This window comes from Pseudoliparis swirei, chromosome 4, assembly GCF_029220125.1.
Source record: "Pseudoliparis swirei isolate HS2019 ecotype Mariana Trench chromosome 4, NWPU_hadal_v1, whole genome shotgun sequence".
Lineage (NCBI taxonomy): Eukaryota > Metazoa > Chordata > Actinopteri > Perciformes > Liparidae > Pseudoliparis > Pseudoliparis swirei.
The window spans coordinates 1516311-1536171 of NC_079391.1; the positions used below are offsets into that span (position 1 = coordinate 1516311).

At 45.2% G+C, this 19861-nt stretch overlaps 1 protein-coding gene across 1 annotated transcript in view; it reads right to left on the bottom strand.

Annotated features, from left to right (window-relative positions):
• The window catches only part of tox3 (TOX high mobility group box family member 3), a 50209-nt gene extending 31393 nt beyond the window's left edge, over nt 1–18816 (bottom strand). Inside the window, exon 1 of the mRNA XM_056413182.1 lies at nt 17978–18816. Within this exon, the coding sequence (XP_056269157.1) occupies nt 17978–18079 (102 nt within the window). The 5' untranslated portion in view covers nt 18080–18816. The remainder of the gene's footprint in view (nt 1–17977) is intronic.
• Between the last annotated feature and the right edge of the window lie 1045 nt (nt 18817–19861).

Here is a 19861-nt window from a genome sequence, read left to right on the forward strand (position 1 = left end):
TTTCAGAACCCTCCTGTGGACTCATCACCTGTAGCCTCTGCTCTCATATTCCCACCACGAGCTCACAGTCTGAACCCAACAGTGGTTCAATCTATAAATCTGAGCGGCACAAACTGCTGAGCGCTGACTCGTATATATATATATCTAAGTCTATTATACTCTACAGGGCCGACTGTATTAAACAAATGGCTCCGGCCTGCAGCTGGAAGAGAGAGGCAATCCGGAGCGAGAGCAGAGGTTATTGTCTAATATAAATCTTGGCTGCTCTCCCGGAGCGGAGCCGCATTCCAGGCCGGTCCGTGTTGCTCGGGAGCCGCTCTGCAGAAACGTGGAAACGTCTCGGCGCCGACGCTCAGCTCAACCCCCCCCCCCGACATCAGAAACACTAACTCAATGTTTGTATTCAAAACCTCAAAACTCACCTTTTCAGGCAGGCCTGTGCCTGACTTGTTCCCCTCTCGGTTGCTCTGCTTTTTAACTCTTCTGCTTTTTTAACTGTGTCCTTTGAACTGTTTTTAATGTGTTGTTCGGCGACCTTGAGTGCCTTGAAAGGCGCCTTATAAAATAAATGTATTATTATCATCAACAAGTGGGCATACATTAAGGATTAATGTCTGATATTAGGCGATTAATTAAACTTATATGTCAGACTCGAGGTCCAGAAAGTACATTAAACATTAAGATAGAATAAAATACATACAAAATCACAAGTAAAATACATAGAACTCCGAATGCTCGACACAGAGTCTGTAGCAACGTCTCCACAGCTGGCAGCGTGTCCTGAACTTTATGTTTGATAAAAACAAGATAAATTCATTTTCAGAGTCATCAACTCAGAAGATGAGTTTATAAATAAGATTTCTTATTTCGTAAAGTATTAACACACACGTCACTGGACTCCTCCCCCTCGGCATCTCACGGCTTCATTCTGAGATGCTGGAAGTTTCTGGAAGCTTTTATAGTTACACACAAGTGTTCACCTGCCTGATGGACCGTGGAGGTCTGGATGGTGGAATATGACTACTACCAACTACGCCATGGCCCTGCTGAGACTCCGCCCACTGCTGAGACTCCGCCCACTCCTCCTCTACCTCCATCTGATGGATGGTGGAGGTCTGGATGGTGGAACATGCCGACTACCAACTCTTCATCCACTCTGTCATCTTCATTGTGTTGTTCCTGTGTTTTAATGTGTGTAATGTTCCTTCTGGTCACATGACATCTATGACACCTGTCCATCCTGGAGAGGGATCCTCCTCTGTTCTCTCCTCAAGGGTTCTGACCTTTTACCCTGAAGGGTTGTTTGGGAGTTGTTCCTGATCCGATGTGAGGTCAAAGGTCAAAGGTCAGGGATGTCTATGTGTACAGATTGTAAAGCACTCTGAGACACATTTGTAATTTGTGAAAATGGGCGACGCAAATAAAGTGACTTGGCTTGAATACGTGTTCACGGTATTTTCACGAAGTTAGAACTTGAAAATGAGTGAAACCAAACCGACCTGGCAACCAGGTGGAGGTGGCGCTTTAAAGCCCTCGGCTGATTTAAATATCTTGACGCGGTCGTGTTGAACACTTTACGTTAAACACTCGTTATCTGCCCGGTCTGACCCACGTTCCTCTCCTGCCGGCACCAGATAACAAAGGATGACGTCGAGTCCGTCACCAATGTGTGAAAATGGGCTCCACAAATAAACTGAATTGAAAAAGACAGAATTCACAGAGGTGTAGGACACGCTCTAAACATCGTCATCGTCGCACGCTGAACCGGAGAGATGATGAAGATCTAGAAACACGCAGACGCCTCTCGCTGCCGTCTCAACGGCGACTCGATCACCGTCGTGACGCGAGGCTCGCGAAGAGGAGACGAAGCGGCCGGAGGAGGCGTCCGTCCGCGGTCGTCCGTCTGGTCCAGTGACGGCTCAGCGGGACGTCGTTAGCCAGCCCGTCTCCCCGGCGGCGGCGGGCTGAGTTCTGAGTTCTCCCCTGATGAGTTTAAACACTGTTTAAACTCAAAATGTCAGTTTGTACATTTCCTCCAACAAAAACCCAGCGCCGTGAGATTAAGATATCGGCTTTGAATGATTACAAACGGCCAGCGTTGGCTTTGACTCCGCGTCACGCCGTCTGACGTTTAAAAGGAGGTGAGGAACAAAGAAAGAAAGAAACACACACACACACACACACACACACACACACACACACACACACACACACACACACACACACACACACACACACACACACACACACACACACACACACACACACACCTTTACTGCCCATGCAACTCTAAATATTCCCTTTTTCTTCCCGTGAACCGACAGGTAGGCGAAGAGGAGGGAGGGAGGAGGAGCTTCCTGAGGCGAGAACAAGGGAACTGAGCAAAGTGTTCAGGAAAGAAAAGTAATGAAGCTTCATGAAACACGGAGGAGATGAACGTGTTCAGATCATCGTCTGCTCACTGAATTCACGACTGACCAGGAAACGAGGAGAACCATTACTCAAGAATATCATACCTGCATTTACATTATACACACAGGTATGATTATACCTGCATTTACATTATATATAGAGACATTAGTATACCTGTGTTTACATTATATACACAGGTATTATTATTATACCTGTATTTACATTACATACCCGCATTTATATTATATACAGGTTTTATTACACCTTTGTTTATATTATATACAGGTATTATCATACCTGTGTTTACATTATATACGGAGACATGAGTATACCTGCATGTACATTATATACAGGTTTTATTATACCTGCGTAGAAGTGATTTCATTTCTACATCACTGCTCACACAATGTAGAAGAAGAAGCTCCATCTTTCTGAACTGAAAGAACAATGGAGGTGGTGTTTTTACAACCTTTTACCGGCGTATTGATTTCCTCCTTTTGGCCTCAGAGTACTTTCATCCCATTTCTCCAATGCAGTGTAAAAGAAAAGGGTGGGGGGGTTGGGGGGGGGGGCACAGATATTTTCTGTATTTGATCCTTGACCTCTAATTTAGGGCCAAGCTGTGTGTGTCTCCACTAAAATAAGTGTGCTCTGCACTCACAGCTCTACGTGCAGGTGTTTCCAAACACTCTTCATCTGTCTTCATTAGGACCCACCCGCTTCTCCAATTCTCTACCTGTCTGTGTGTGTGTGTGTGGGTGTGTGGGTGTGTGTGATTATATATATATATATATATAGAGAGAGAGAGAGAGAGAGAGAGAGAGAAAGAGATTTTTTTAATCTATCAATATATATATTATATATATATAATATATATTTAAACAAAAATATATTATATATATATATACATATTTTTGAATTATTATATATATATATAGAGAGAGACATTTTTTTAAATATATCAATATGTATATTATATATATATAAAGAGAGAGATTTTTAATACATCAATATATATATATATATTTAATATATATATATATTTAAATTATTTATATATACATATTTATGAATTATATATATATAGAGAAATCTTTTTCAATATATCAATATATATATATGTAAATATAGAGAGATTTTAAAATATATATATATACATATACACACAAATCTTTTTTAATTATTATATATATATATATAAAATCTGCAGAGCTGGTATCCTGTTGTTCCCGTTCGGAGGTCAGGAACAACTACATGTTTAGAACTCACAACCAACACAACCAAAATGCATTTACAACCAACTATTAATCCAATGAACACATTGAATATCTAATAATCGATACACAAACAAAGCTCATAACGAGCGCCGCGCTGAGAACACCGACTGCAGCGGGAAGTCGGAGCGAGAAGCAGAATTCCAACCGTCAACTTGTCATGAGCTAATTCACCTGGAGCCAGAGGGGCCTCTGACTCACGGGGTGAGATCATCTCTTCATTCATCTTTGCAAAAGAGATCGACCCAATTAGCTCATTTGCTCACTGACTGACGGCTCTGTGTTTGCTCCTCGCCCGTCCGACACCGGGAGGATGCCGGCTCCATCCCAGGGAACTGTACGACGGACGAGTAATCATGATGTCTTTATTCACTCTCAAATATTCACCACCGAAATTTACTGAGAGCGATGAGCCAATGGGAGGGCTGCTGAGGCTCTCTGGAGTCCTGTCATTGAGAGGGGGGGGGGGGGGGGGCTTGGGAGAGGGGTTTTTCTGCTGATAACTACATACACTTCTCTTTTTTTAAATGTACTTTTTCTTTCATTAGACGCTCCGAAAAGCTGAATAATAATCAGAAATATGAGGCTTGCAGAACCACCAGTATGTAGGACAGTTCAGGATAGTCAGGTCTTTTGTCGTAGCCATACGCAGTCTTATTTTATGAATATTAATTAAATTAAACAAGTACAGGTGGATATATATATATATATACATACATACATATATCTACATATATATATATAATAATAATAATAATAATAAAATATGTGTATATATATTTATAAATATCAAAAGAATATCTATAAAAAAGTACGGGTATATATTGCTGCACAATTAATAACATGTTGCTAAAACAGCCTGGTCTGGTAGGACGAGTAGCTTGTGGCGGCTAATGCTAGCAAACTGATTTAGTTATTCATTCAACATTCATTTAGTTTGTAAATGTATACATATTTCCTCCTGCTAATTGTAATATGCACATGTTGTATTTCGGTTATCACTCGCCTCAAAACACTTAAATTACAATACATCTTCATCATCGATGCTCGTCTTCCTTTTTAAAGTCACACCCAATAAATCTTGGCAAGTGATGCCGGGTGACAGTTTGACAGCAGTAGGTTTATATTCTGTAGCTGGCACTGATGTACATGCCAGGCTTAACAAAAAAGAAAGGGGGATGAAAGACATCAAATAATGAGCCGGTTCATTATAATCCCGTCTGGCTAATTATGAGATTAATACATCAATGCTGCTTTTGGCAGGAGCGGATATATTTACCACAGTCCCTGTGCCACAATGCCCTGAAAACAGCTTTTATTCACGTTAAATCTCATTTAAATTGTAGAGAAAAGAAGAGGGGTGCTCTCCATGCTGTTATTCTTGTATCCAAAACGCCCCACTAATGCTCTGGGGCATGAGGATCCGTCATTGTTATTCAGCGCTCGCTCACCTACAGTTAAAACATGATCCTTCGAGATTTTAATTAAGCACCGAGGTCCCTCCCAAGGGGCTCCGGCCTGGCAAAGGAAAGCACTGATAGACGTGCGGCGTTGTTGTTCCTGCTTGAAGCTCGACGGGTATGAGGGACGCTGCTGAACAATCAAAGGAACAGCCAATTATTATTGTTAATTAGCTCCTGTAAAGAATATATTCTTCTGACCATGTCAATACCAGCTTTACATTCTCTGCACGTCATCTCCGCTTCTCAAATCAAAGACTCAAACCACCTGGCAACACTGGCAACGGCATGCGGTCACAAGAATCTGATAAATCAACACAACACTAACATCAGCCAACATGGCGGCAGCTTAATGAAACAGAAGTATATATAGTATATATATATATATGTAGATATATATGCACTTCTGTTTCTGAGAGAGAGAGATTATTTTAATATATCAATATATATATATATATATTTTTATATATATATTTTAGTTTTTTCTTTCTATATACATATACACAGATTTTTGTAATTATTATATATAGATTTATTTAATATATCAATATATATACATATATATATAAATAGAGAGAGATTTTTTATATATCAATATATAGATTGTTTAAAATATATAAATAGATTTTTTTTTAATTATATATTGATATTTTGTAATTATTATATATAAATATATTAATATATATATATATATATATATCATCTGCAGAGAGCATCACAACCTGGTATCCTGTGGTTCCCGTGCGGAGGTCAGGAAGTGCACATATGTGTCAATTACCAAGAGATCTCAGACATCCGGGTATGATATCAACACAGCCTCTATGTCATACAGTTAATTACTTTATGGGTAGACCTATGAAGGCACCAAACAATGAACTGCACTAAGAATAAGAAAAGCTCATTCCGTCATCGTACAGCGTGGACAGCAGCCAGTTCCTATCATGCTATTGGCAGCAGCATCAACCACCCCACCAGGTGTTGCAGCTGTTTGCAATGAAAGACCACATGTCCAGCTCCGATACTCATGAGTGATGTAATAATGCTCAGACAATAATCTTTGTTTTGCAGAAGCTCTGTAGCTGTGGGTCGTGTAGTCATTTCCCTCCGGTGCTCATTTGTTTGCTTGGATGAGTGACGGCCGATTGCCTCCGATGTAAAACGCTATGCAAAACCTGCCCGGCCTGCTGTGGGCGAGTCCACCAATCAGAGCAGGAGCTGGGAGATGAAAGGAGACGATGGTCGGCAACACGAGAACGGCGAGAGAGTCGGGCGTCGTGCGAGGTCCGCTCTGCTCGACGCACATCAGAAGGTAATGAGAGTCTCCGAACTCCAGGGGTGCTGCCGGATCGCCGCGATTAGCTGGCGGAGCTGCTGAAGGTCACCGGCGCTGAGCCGCGCCGCCACAAGCCCTCATAAAGCCATGCAGCGTGTCATTATGTTCAAAGTGTTTCATGATGGACGGTTAACCTTGGCTAACTCCGACCTCACTCTTTAATAGTCAGCCGTAATGCCTTTGAAGCGGCGCAATCATTCGGCTTCTTTTCTTGTCGGTCAGCGGGAGAGATTCAAATGTTGCGGAGAGTATTTGTTTTTAAAGAAATCCCTTTTTTCCACGAGGCTGTGTGCAGGTATTTGTTAAAGTTACACCGCGAGTCAGAACTAGATCGGTTTTCCCTGGAAGGAATGTCATCAGTGGCGGTCCGGAGAGAGAAGCCCTGCCGAGGCCTCGCAGACCATGATCCCGTTTCTACTGCTGCCATCCCACCACGACCACATGTCCGCGAGCCAGCAGAAACACACACACACACACATCACATAAACACGGCCACGCTGTGAATGAGCCTCCACTTCAACTCCCCCAGAATATCTGAAGTCTGCTCAAGAAATTCATGGAGCCTTCGTGATCCCAGTCGAGGTTTTCGGGGAGGTTTACACGGCTGGAGCTTTCACCCGAGGCCATGTCCCTTGTCCCTCTTGATGTCCCTTGTTCCTCTTGATCATGCGACTGAATTAAAGCCAATTCATGAATACTGCAGGATATTCATCCAACTGGAAGCCTGACATGAAGAATCCTCAAAGCCGAGATGCTCCAGGAACATGTCGAGAGCTTTGCTCTTTCAAATGGAGATGATTGTTGGGTAATTACAGGATGAGTCTGTTTCTTTGGAGATGTCTTCCTTACACGATCACAGTGGTTCTTAACCTGGGTTTGATCGACCCCCGGGGGTTCGGCGAGTCACTCTCGAGGGTTCGGCGAGTCACTCTCGAGGGTTCGGCGAGTCACTCTCAGGGGTTGGGCGAGTCACTCTCAGGGGTTGGGCGAGTCACTCCCGGGGGTTCGGCGAGTCACTCTCAGGGGTTGGGCGAGTCACTCTCGAGGGTTGGGCGAGTCACTCCCGATGGGTTGGGCGAGTCACTCCCGGGGGTTCGGCGAGTCACTCTCAGGGGTTGGGCGAGTCACTCTCGAGGGTTGGGCGAGTCACTCTCGAGGGTTGGGCGAGTCATTCTCGGGGGTTCGGCGAGTCACTCTCGAGGGTTGGGCGAGTCACTCCCGGGGGTTGGGCGAGTCATTCTCAGCGGTTGGGCGAGTCACTCTCGAGGGTTCGGCGAGTCACTTTCGGGGGTTCGGCGAGTCACTCTCGGGGGTTCGGCGAGTCACTCTCGAGTGTTCGGAGAGTCACTTTCGGGGGTTCGGCGAGTCACTCCCGGGGGTTCGGAGAGTCACTTTCGGGGGTTCGGCGAGTCACTCTCGGGGGTTCGGCGAGTCACTCTCGAGGGTTCGGCGAGTCACTTTCGGAGGTTCGGCGAGTCACTCTCGGGGGTTTTGCGAGTCATTCTCAGGGGTTGGGCGAGTCACTCTCGAGGGTTCAGCGAGTCACTCTCGGGGGTTCGGCGAGTCACTCTCGAGGGTTCGGCGAGTCACTCTCGAGGGTTCGGCGAGTCACTCTCGAGGGTTGGGCGAGTCATTCTCAGGGGTTGGGCGAGTCACTCTCGAGGGTTCGGCGAGTCACTCTCGGGGGTTGGGCGAGTCATTCTCAGGGGTTGGGCGAGTCACTCTCTGGGGTTGGGCGAGTCACTCTCGAGGGTTGGGCGAGTCACTCTCGAGGGTTGGGCGAGTCACTCCCGGGGGTTGGGCGAGTCACTCTCGGGGGTTGGGTGAGTCACTCTCGAGGGTTGGGCGAGTCACTCTCGAGGGTTGGGCGAGTCACTCTCGAGGGTTGGGCGAGTCACTCTCGAGGGTTGGGCGAGTCACTCTCGAGGGTTGGGCGAGTCACTCCCGGGGGTTGGGCGAGTCACTCTCGAGGGTTCGGCGAGTCACTCTCGAGGGTTCGGCGAGTCACTCTCAGGGGTTGGGCGAGTCATTCTCAGGGGTTGGGCGAGTCACTCTCTGGGGTTGGGCGAGTCACTCTCGAGGGTTGGGCGAGTCACTCTCGAGGGTTGGGCGAGTCACTCTCGAGGGTTGGGCGAGTCACTCCCGGGGGTTGGGCGAGTCATTCTCAGGGGTTGGGTGAGTCACTCTCGAGGGTTCGGCGAGTCACTCTCGAGGGTTCGGCGAGTCACTCTCAGGGGTTGGGCGAGTCATTCTCAGGGGTTGGGCGAGTCACTCTCGAGGGTTCGGCGAGTCACTCAGAGGTTCGGCGAGTCACTCTCGAGGGTTCGGCGAGTCACTCTCGGGGGTTCGGCGAGTCACTCCCAGGGGTTCGGCGAGTCACTCTCGAGGGTTCGGCAAGTCACTCTCAGGGGTTCACACACACACGCAGCGTCCCGGTTCACGGGCCGTTTTTGTCAGTCGTCTCAAAATTGGCTGCTGCCATTTTGGCAACACACCATTTTTCTTTTTTCCAATCATGGTAGATGTGAAGAAGGGGAACAGACTGTGTTGCACATTTCTGAACTATCTCAAAAGGCAAAAGTCTCATTGATTTGCAGTAAATATTCATTAAGTTATGTTTTTGTGTGAAATTCATGTTCATGAACACTGCTTTTGTGTAGAACTGATGCATGGCTCATTTTGTGCACTAATAAAATACACAAAATCATATTTTATTTTTCCAACTACGAATTGTTCGGCTAACGCACCGACGAAGCCTGCAGGGTCCAGTCCCTCCAATGAGGTGAAGAACCTCTGCACCGTCCGGTCCTGGAACCTACAGCATGAGTCGTTGTAGGCAACTCAACGCTCTGGCTTGAGAGTGAGCAAAAGATTATGATCTTAGATCAATATTGGAAAAGGTCGGCGTGCACCGCCTCAGTGAGGTTTCCAGCTGGAGATAAAAGTTCATTATAGTGAAACACGGTTCTATGAATGAGTGATGAATGAGTGACTCTGCAGGAGATTAGAGGGCAGGAGGACAAAGACAAACAGTTGTTGTTGTAAATTGCTTGCAGACTTTTTCCATCAGCATGTTGTCGACAGTGGATACAGAGTAAAGTCGAGGGAGCACATAAAGGGCAAACATGTTCCTCTCAGAACAGCTGTTTCATTCTCCTGCAGGGCTTCACGCTGCAGCGAGACAATCCTCAGAGATCTTGATATCATCACGAACATGCAGAATGGCAAAGCACACACGTGTACAGGCCAGAGAGAATCAGTCTAATGCACGTCCATAAAATATCCAATCAAACTGTGGCAGAGAGATGGCAGTTCTCCAATGTAAAAAAAAGATTATTAAAGCTCATTTAGTGGTTTAGTGGTTTATAGCTGCTGTGTTATTGCTACGATGGAGTAACTGCTGAGAGACAATAACAACATCAGACTGCCACCAACAGACGAGCAGCAGCGACGCACTCTGGGAACCGAACGGTGCCTTTGAGCAACACATCAGGGCTTTAGAAGATGCGTTTGAAAAGATTTGGTTTTGAAGAGCTGTGCATTTTAAAGTGATGAGTTTTAAAAGTTGTGTTTTTTTTTATTTATCTGTGCGTTTTAAAAACAATGTATTTTAAAAGCTTCGTTACCTTCGCATTGAAAATGCGGAAGGTTATGTTTTGATCGCCGTGTATTTATTTATTTATTTATTTATTTGTATGCGTGTTATTCGCATAACAAAAAAAGTATTAAACCGAATCGCATGAAATTTGGTGGGATGGTTGGTTATTATCCGGGGACCATTTGATTAGATTTTGGGATCAATCGGGTCAAAGGTCAAGGTCATGAAAAGGTCAAAATCTTCTTTTTACCATAGCGCGGTCAATTTGTATCCAATTGGCAACTAATGCCAACATGTTCATAATTCAATGCCCAATCTTGTGATATGCGAAGGTATGCGCTCTACCGAGTGCCCCTTCTAGTTTTCATAGTTTTGCATTTTAAAAGCAATGTGTTATAATAGCTATGTCTTTTCATAGCTATGTGTTTTAAAAGCTGTGTTTTATAGCAATGTGTTTTAATAGCTTACATGTTTCGTTGTATTTTGAGTCTTTCTTGAACTTCGCCCAGTCAAATAAAACTTGTATTTACTCATTATTTAAGCTCTTTGTTCATCGGGTCTGGGGGATATCATATTTGCACACCTGCTACTATTGTCAGTGATTGTTGTGCAACTCGGTAACAGAATGCATTATGGGAATGTGTCCCGGAGGAGGGGGCAGGTGAAGAAGGGCTGGATTAATCACACTAACATGTAATACCACACACACACACACACACACACACACACACACACACACACACACACACACACACACACACACACACACACACACACACACACACACACACACACACACACACACACACACACACACACACACACACAGCCCATACACCTCTAATGAGACACATACACATGTTGACCAATATATTTCTATGACCTTTCCATGACTTTAAACCAAATTTCCACGACCAAACACGTGTTAAATCTCCGTGTGTACATGAGTATATAGCTTAAATGATAAATGAGACAATAGTTTGATTAAAAGAATAACTATTTTTTTTAAATGGTATTCTTTTAATCAAACTGGGTAAATTAACATGTGAATATAAACACATTTCCATGACTTTTCCAAAAGTTTTGGAGTTTCATTTTTTTCGAGGACTTTTCCAGGCCTGGAAATAACCATTTTAAAATTTCATGACTTTTCCAGGTTTACAAGAACCCTGATATTCACATTTAACCCGATGCGTGACCGTCTGATGGAACGGTGACTCCTTTTCCTCCGAGTCGGCGGCTTGAGTCACACTGGCGTCAGCTAGAGAAATATTACAGCCCATAACTTGTGTTTGGGTGACAGGACTAAATTCTACAGCACAGGTGTCAAACACAAGGCCCGAGTGCCGAATGCGGCCCACAACGTCATTTTATGCCCCCCCCCACCCGACGGCTTGAAAGACACACGGTCCTCTTTATATCTTGTGCTTTTATTTTGAAGGTTTCAAATGAAATGGATTTGTGTTATAATATTGGAGAAATGTCCTTGTGTACAATATCTCTACACTTGAATGAACAATAATCAAATGCAAATCGAGTTGTTTAACTATATGTTCGGGAGTAGTTTATACAACGCTTCAGTTACACCGGCCCTTTAAGAGGCAGCCATGATGCTGATGTGGCCCTCGGTGAAGAGGAGTGTGACGCCGCTGTTCTACAAGAATCATTTTGCACAATCGGTACCCGACTTCTAAATAAATATGAGGTGCAACTTGGTCAACTATAGAAATAACTGCGATTAATTCAACTCATCCAACCCCATGCGCACGATACGCATCGTGGATAAAGTCGGCTACTATGAGCACACAAACCTATTGTTTTACAGACATTATGAAATGTAATGATTTGGTTTATTATACAATAATCCAGACAATGTAAAGAGATAAAGCAAAGTCACTGCAGACTGAGTACAAAGGTTGTTTTCAACCCATGAGTGTGAATATGATTTTAGATGTTTCTAAGTTTACTGGACAAAAGGCTAAAAAAGGGATGAAAAGAAGATATATTTCTATTGTAGGAGTCCACTTATGTAACATTAAAATGTATCTTAGAATGGTCAACTCTTTTTTGGTTTTCAAAAGGATTATTTATGAATCATTTCTTGAGAGTTATAAGTGTGATTGAAATGTATTTATATGGAAGATGCATATATATATATATACATACAAATATATATATAAATATTTGTTTTTATTTAATTTATTATTTTTCTTTATTTTATATACATTTTCTGATTTATTTGATATTAATTTAGGATAGAAATATATAAAAAAGTTGCTTCTACCTATTCAGTCTCTGTTTTGTATATTATATAGAATAATATTGTATTGTATTTGATTGACTGAATAAAATACAACCACCCCGGGTATCTGTGCCATTGGGGGCCCGCTGGCCTCGGCCCTCGGAGCGCTCATGAGGAGCTGAAGTCAAGCAAGTCCAAAGGAAACCAGCAGAATGTTGTGACGCGCCCGTGAGCCCGTCAGGAGGACCCGGACATCAGATCCATGAAACTTCCTCTCTGGGAAGCTTTAAAAATGAAAGCGTCTTAACAGCGCGGCTGACCACTGAAGGGACACACACCACTTATTGAATCAGCCACCGGAAAGTGAGTGACTGCTCCTTTTCTAAAACTGCTTAATTCAGGGTAAAAGCAGTTTTCAGGGGCGCTGGGAGTTTTTTTTATTCCTTTTTAATAAGTCTGCGAGGTTGAGGCTGTCAGAAGATGGAGAGCCAAAAAACAGATTTAAATGGTTTTATCGTGGTGTAAAAATATATATCTAGTGGGGGGGGGGGGGGGGATTTGATCCAAAGGAGCAAGAGTATGCACACAACAACTACAGGAGGTTCAGTTGACCTTTGACCTTTATTTATTTATTTTAATTTTATTATAAGACAATACATAGACATAACACCAAGAGGACGAAACATCATAAAGTCAGAGTATTGAGAAAAAGAAATAGGAAAGAAAGAAAAATAAAGAAAGAAAAATGCATGTGTACATGTGTGCTTTTTAAAATTATTGTATTTTTTATTCAAAGAAACAAAATTCATTGATGATGGCAGATGTATATGTATGAGCGTATGTTTGTACGTGGAATTAAAATTGGTTTCCAGGCAAGGGAAAAAATAAAATGAATTAACTAATCAATAAGATGAGTGGTGTTATGTTTGTAAAAATATAGTGAATGATGACCAGATGTCGTGGTGTTGTGTTGTAAGTGATAGATGAGGTGAGACCTTTGACCTTTAAGATGAGCTAACCCAAATCAGTAGCTGAATCATGCTTCATGTCCGTGACATAGAAACAAAGAGCCTCAAGAGTCTCATCATAAGATCCTCGTCCCGTCTGGACATCGCTCCCTCACGACCCGCCTGTGACTCATGGAGTTCTGAGAGCGGCCTTAGCTTCTCACGCCGTGTGTATCCCCCAAAAATACTGAAACTGAACACCGTGCGTCTTCCTTCCTTCTGCTATATTTTGTCGAGTCATCTTCAAAACATCAGGGATGTCTTTGTGTACAGATTGTAAATATATGCCTACTACGAACTATTCATACACTCTGTCATACTCATTGAATGTGTTTTAACTCTAAATCTGTCCTTCTGGTCACATGACATCTATTGTTCTGTCCATCCTGGAGAGGGATCCTCCTCTGTTCTCTCCTCAAGGGTTCTGACCTTTTTTTCCCCTGAAGGGTTATTTGGGAGTTGTTCCTGGTCCGATGTGAGGTCAAAGGTCAGGGATGTCTATGTGTACATATTGTAAAGCACTCTGAGACACATTTCTAATATGTGAAAATGGGCTCTACAAATAAACTGACGACTTGAATTCTCTGGTGGCTTCGTCCACTTTGATCGTCTGACAGAAGTTTGTGAAACAGTGGAGGCCGTCGGGGCTGATCCTGAAGGGAGAAGGATGGCCGACTACGTGAAGACGTTTCACACGTAGGCGAGATGTTCTCCGCCCGTCAGGAGGACCCGCGACGCCCGCCGAGTTCATATTAACAACGCACCGGTTGGGACACAATTCACAGAGGGCGAGGTCGGCCTCGATGAGCCACGGCGAGCAGCGAAGGCCGGACTACAGGAGGTCCATGTGGTCTCATAAACACAGCAGACCTGGTCCAGGCTCAGACTGTTGGTTCAGCTCAGATTAGACTTGTAAAACAAGTTGCAGTGTGTGTGTGTGTGTGTGTGTGTGTGCCGTATGTCAACATCTCAACGTGACGAACAAAACAAAGAGAGGCAGCTGTGGCGATGACGCGCCGCAGGAATCACAAACTATCCGTCTCACAGGTGAATACAGAGCTGGCTTTTCAATGTAGTTTTGGGGGTCCGGGCTTCTTGAGAACCGCGCCCTGACCTCTGACCCCCAGTTTACACACACGACACGTTCTCCATCAACACGTCTCCGTTGAGCCGTCATGGAGCCGAGCCTCGACGCGACCCGAGTCACTCAGAGACTCTAAATTAACACGTCTAATCTCAGCGGGAAAGTTGGGCGTTTAATAAATCTGCTGAAGAGCCGCAAAGAAAAGAGACTCGGCAAAAAAAATGAGAAAAATAAACACGTCAGAAGTTCAATTATTGGACATTTAAACATGCACCTTGAAGTCATGACTGACACACACACACACACACACACGTTTAGAATGTGTGTGTGATGAAATGGCACCAGCTGTGTACACTGGAGAGACACACAAGACACTCCCCCCTCCCCCCCTCCCTCCCGCTGCAGCAGCCTGACCCACAGCGAGACCACCAGGCGGGTCGCTGCTGTTGCAGTAAAGTTCTTGCGGGCGTTCTCTCGGTTCTGTGCGACCCACTCGAGCTCCTGACTCCACGCCTCACAGGCTTATTTAAATCCTCTGATAATTGCAGCTGCAGCCGTAGATCAAGTCTTGCAGCCCGAGCGGAGAAATATCAATTATTGATTCATATCGCAGGCGAGTGGTGGACGTAAAAAAAAAATACAAAAGTAAATGTTGCGTGCATTCTCACGGGGGACAAAGGAGAACATGTGCGTCATGACAGTGAAAGGTTGATGTGATGACGGAGTCACCGTGGTAACTACTTTATAGAGCAGGGAAACAACCAAATCACATGTTGATTTCATAAAGAAGTCAAGAACTATTACAACCGCAGTCCGATCAAGCTGATCGTGGCACAACGTAGGAACCTTTGTGTGTTTTCACAATAACGAAATGAATTACTTTTGATACAAGACCTCAACATGTTGACATTTTCTGATACCACAAGGAATATTAAAGTTTTAGATTGCTGTTAAATTAGCACTTGAAGATACTTTCTTGTGGTATTACTTTTTTCTTGGGAGTTGTTCCTGCTCCGATGTGAGGTCAAAGGTCAGGGATGTCGATGTGTACGGATTGTAAAGCACTCTGAGGCACATTGGTAATTCGTGAGAATGGGCTCTACAAATAAACTGAATTATAGAATTGTTGTAGTTTGTCTTTCTTGAAGAAACATTACTTTCTTGATTCTTGTTGTTCTGAGTTTGTACTTGTGGTTGAATTTACTTACTGTGAGTCACTTTGGATAAAAGCGTCTCCTAAATGACACGTCATGTAAATGATAATTGCATGTGTGTGTGTGTCAACAGTTGGTCCCATGTATGGAAACCGTTTAAAATATTCAATCTCATCTATACTTCCATGTGTTGAGGATGACACGTTGAGTTGGCGGCTGACGTCATTAAACAGTAATAACAGGATAGCGAGCTGGTTAGAGAGAAGAGGAGGATTTTAGTTGAGAAGCTTTCCATCCACAACGTGCTCTGAAGCTCTGACACTGAAACAGGAAGTCTCTGTGGCTTTAGTTTAGCATATGAACCTCCTGTGCAGGTGAGGAGTTTGCGTTACCATCTGTTGTTCATTCCAGTCGGAGCGCCCGGAGGCAGTGAAGGCCTCACTAAGTGGGTTCTGTATCTTAAACATGATTAAACCTTCAAGGGAAAAAAATTACACCAGATGGCCATAAATATGGGAATAACAGAGTCCATTTCATAAAACCATTAGAGTGAATAACATGTGACTTTCTGCAAACATCCAAACAGCTTCTTGTGTTTTGATGAGGAGAAAAAACACTTTGCTAAAAGCGTCTCGCATCTCCGGCTTCACCCGAAAGAGATGCCAACGAGTTCATTTAAAGTCCTCTCAACTTTATGAAAATACACTGCCGTTGAAAAGTTTGGGGTCACCCAGAAGAATTTGGTGTTTCCCATGAAAACTCACTTTTATTCACCAAATTAATTGAAAAATGAATATAAAATATAGTCTAGACATTGTTGAGGTTATAAATAATGATGTTTATAGTAAATATTAACGTTGTTCTTCTTGTGGCTCAAAGGAAGGCCAGTTTTATAGCGGCTCTCAGCAGCGTAACTGTTTTCAGCTGCGCTCACATCAAAAGGGTTTAGAGGGTTGTATACCCCTCCGTTAGTCTTCTAAGGTGTGTTCGCCCTAAGTAAAAGTAGTGGAAGAGAGCAGGTGTGCTCCCCTTAAGTAAAGGAAGGTAGTGGAAGAGAGCAGGGGTGCTACCTTTGCTTAAGGTGGAACACACCTGTCCTCTCCTTAAGTAAAGGTAGTGGAAGAGGGCAGGTGTGTTGCCCTTTAAGTAAAGGTAGTGGAAGAGGGCAGGTGTGTTGCCCTTTAAGTAAAGGTAGTGGAAGAGGACAGGTGTGTTCCCCTTAAGTAAAGGTAGTGGAAGTGGACAGGTGTGTTCCCCTTAAGTAAAGGTAGTGGAAGAGGGCAGGTGTGTTCCCCTTAAGTAAAGGTAGTGGAAGTGGGCAGGTGTGTTCCCCTGAAGTAAAGGTAGTGGAAGAGGGCAGGTGTGTTCCCCTTAAGTAAAGGTAGTGGAAGTGGGCAGGTGTGTTCCCCTTAAGTAAAGGTGTGTACGCTGCAGTTAATGGCCGAGCCTCACAGTCATGAGCCTTCAGGTTCAGTGAGGAGGGTTCTGGTAGAAGTCGTTTACTTCTAGTCGACGACGTGATCTCTCCTGAACGTTATCCTCCGCGTGTCGCTCGTGAACTCGTGGCGTGTTCCGCTTCAGCGCCGCCGCTTCTCCCGTCGTCGCTCGCCAAAAAGAGAACGGCCGCTCCGTTAGTCGCGACCGCGGCGCCCGACTCCGGTGCTGCTGCTCGCCGGCCACGCCTCCCGAGGACCGGCTGCTCGGCCAACACAGCGGAGGCCATCGGTTCACCACGGGAGTGTCTCTCTCTCTGCTACATACAAAGGTGGAGATACAGGATAAGCACCTTCTCACCCCCCCCCCTCCACCCCAATCCCTCCTTTTGCATTGGGGCCCAATTACTGTTACAGGGGGAACAATCCCGACTTGTAAACAAAGCAGGCCTCCGAGCCGGGAGGAGATAACCTGGAGCCGGACGTCACGGCCCGCCTCCATCAGGACGACAGGCGGACGCCCCGTTGGAGATGAGAGCTCCACCTGGAGGAGCTGAAGATGCTGAAACACTCGAAGAAAAAGTTGTGCTAGAACAAGGAGGTGAGCAGTGTGGAGGTTCTCCAGTCCAGAGGAGCGCTTCATATCGACACCTCCACCACGTTGTGAGGCTGTAGACGCCGTCATGTGGAGGAGCGTGCGCGGTGGTTACGGTGCAGGTGGCTGCCGGCCCGTTAATTAAGAAACTCCAAAAAAGTGTAATAATTAGTGGCTAATTAAGAGTCAGGTGAAGGTTAAAAAAAGGGGGCGGGGCCAAGTGGAAGCGACTGAGAAGATGAAAACGTGATTACTTTGGATTCAAGTTAATTGTGGATGGAGCTCCACCAGGTTCAGACGGGAGCAGCCCCGGGGTGACGGTGCACCGGGGGTGACGGTGCGCACACACACACACACACACACAGGACCAGGCGGTGGTGCTCACCTTGTTGAAGTTGTAGTAGCCCAAACAATGCGCGAAATCCAGGTTCGATGCTTCTCCTGGAAGAGGATTCCCACCAGCGGCCGGATAAAACCGTACATCCATGGTGTATGCGCGCGCGTGCGTGTGTGCGCGTGTATGCGGGAGCCGGGCAGCTGTAGTCTGCACGGAGATCGACGCGTTTCTGTCGTTTACGATCCCAGCGCGCGCGCACACGGGGGGAGAGAGAGAGAGACCCGAGCTTTGCGGGTTGAATGAGACTGTGGCCGGGGGGAGGTGTGGGGGGGGGGGTGATATCCTTCTTCTACACCTGGTTCGGCCGCTTCAACCCGATGGAAACGCGCGCGCGTGCAGGTTTTTGGAACAAGCGGTCCGTGAAGCGGCGCGTCCTCCGCGCAGTGGCACGCGCAGCAGCTGCGGCGGCGGCTGTATACAAAGAAGCCACGAGACCGGCGGCCGAGTGGGTCCACCTCCTGGTCCTCCTGGTCCTCCTCTTCCTCCCCCTTCTGCAAACGCAGGAAGAGAAGAAGAAGAAAAAAACAGAAGAAAAAAAACTGCAACAAAGTGGCGAGAATAACCACTAAGTAAGTCCGCGCGTGGAAAGGTGTCCCGGTGCTCCCGGTGCTCCGCGGCGGCTCTCTGAAGTTTACCGTCTCCAACTTCGGGAGGTCCTCGGTGGAGCGGCGCGAGGAGGGAGTGTGCGGCTGGCTGCGCGAGGAGGTTTGCGCAAAACACGCCAAACACTCCACAGATGGCGCAATTAGTGGATACGATGTAGTGCAGTGCGCGTGCGCGCGTCTGTCTCTGTGTGTGTGTGTGTGTGTGTGTTGCCCTCGGCTCTGCCTGTGGTTGTGATGAACCAGGGGAAATGTGTAACACGCTGGCCACGCCCCAAACACACGTAGCCACGCCCACTAACACACTGCACGTGACATGTTGTTGTGGAGTCTCTCTGCGCGAGCTGGTTATTTTATTATTTAACTCATGAACACGTGTTTTGTGTTTTAAAGGATTCTACTGCAGCTTTTAAAAAGTACCATGTTGAGTATTTTATTATTGAAGTTATTTTATAGACTTAAAATGTTTGAATGTTTAATTCTCTTCTGGATTTATTCACATTTCACCTCTGAGAAGTTTTAATGATCCTCAAACTGACAGAAGAGACGAATACACACGAAACACACAGAGTACACACGACGTGTACTCTCTATTGTACTCTTGTATTTGTACTTTCTCCTGTACTCTTGTGGTCTTGTACTTTCTATTCTATTCTTGTACTTTCTCTTTTGATCTTGTACTCTCTCTTGTATTCTTGTCCTCTCTCTTGTACTCGTGTACTCTTGTGGTCTCTATTGTACTCATGTACTTTCTCTTGTACTCGTGTACTCTTGTGGTCTCTATTGTACTCATGTACTTTCTCGTGTACTCTTGTGGTCTCTCTCTGTTACCCTCGTGTTCATAAAGTTCATAAAAGTTGGAACATGTTCAACTTGTGCCGACGTGTTTTCCCCTCGAGGAAAACTCACCTGTGACAGTTCCTCTAGGAGTTACTCCATGTTGTCCCTGAACACACCTCTAGGAGTTACTCCATGTTGTCCCTGAACACACCTCTAGGAGTTACTCCATGTTGTCCCTGAACACACCTCTAGGAGTTACTCCATGTTGTCCCTGAACAGCCCTTCATTGCATCCAGCCCCCCATTGCATCCAAAATCTCATTGCACCCATCCCTTCATTGCATCCAACCTTCTATTGCATCCAGCCCCACATTGCACCCATCCCTTCATTGCATCCAGCCCCCCATTGCATCCAGCCCTCCATTGCATCCAAAATCTCATTGCACCCATCCCTTCATTGCATCCAACCTTCCATTGCATCCAGCCCCACA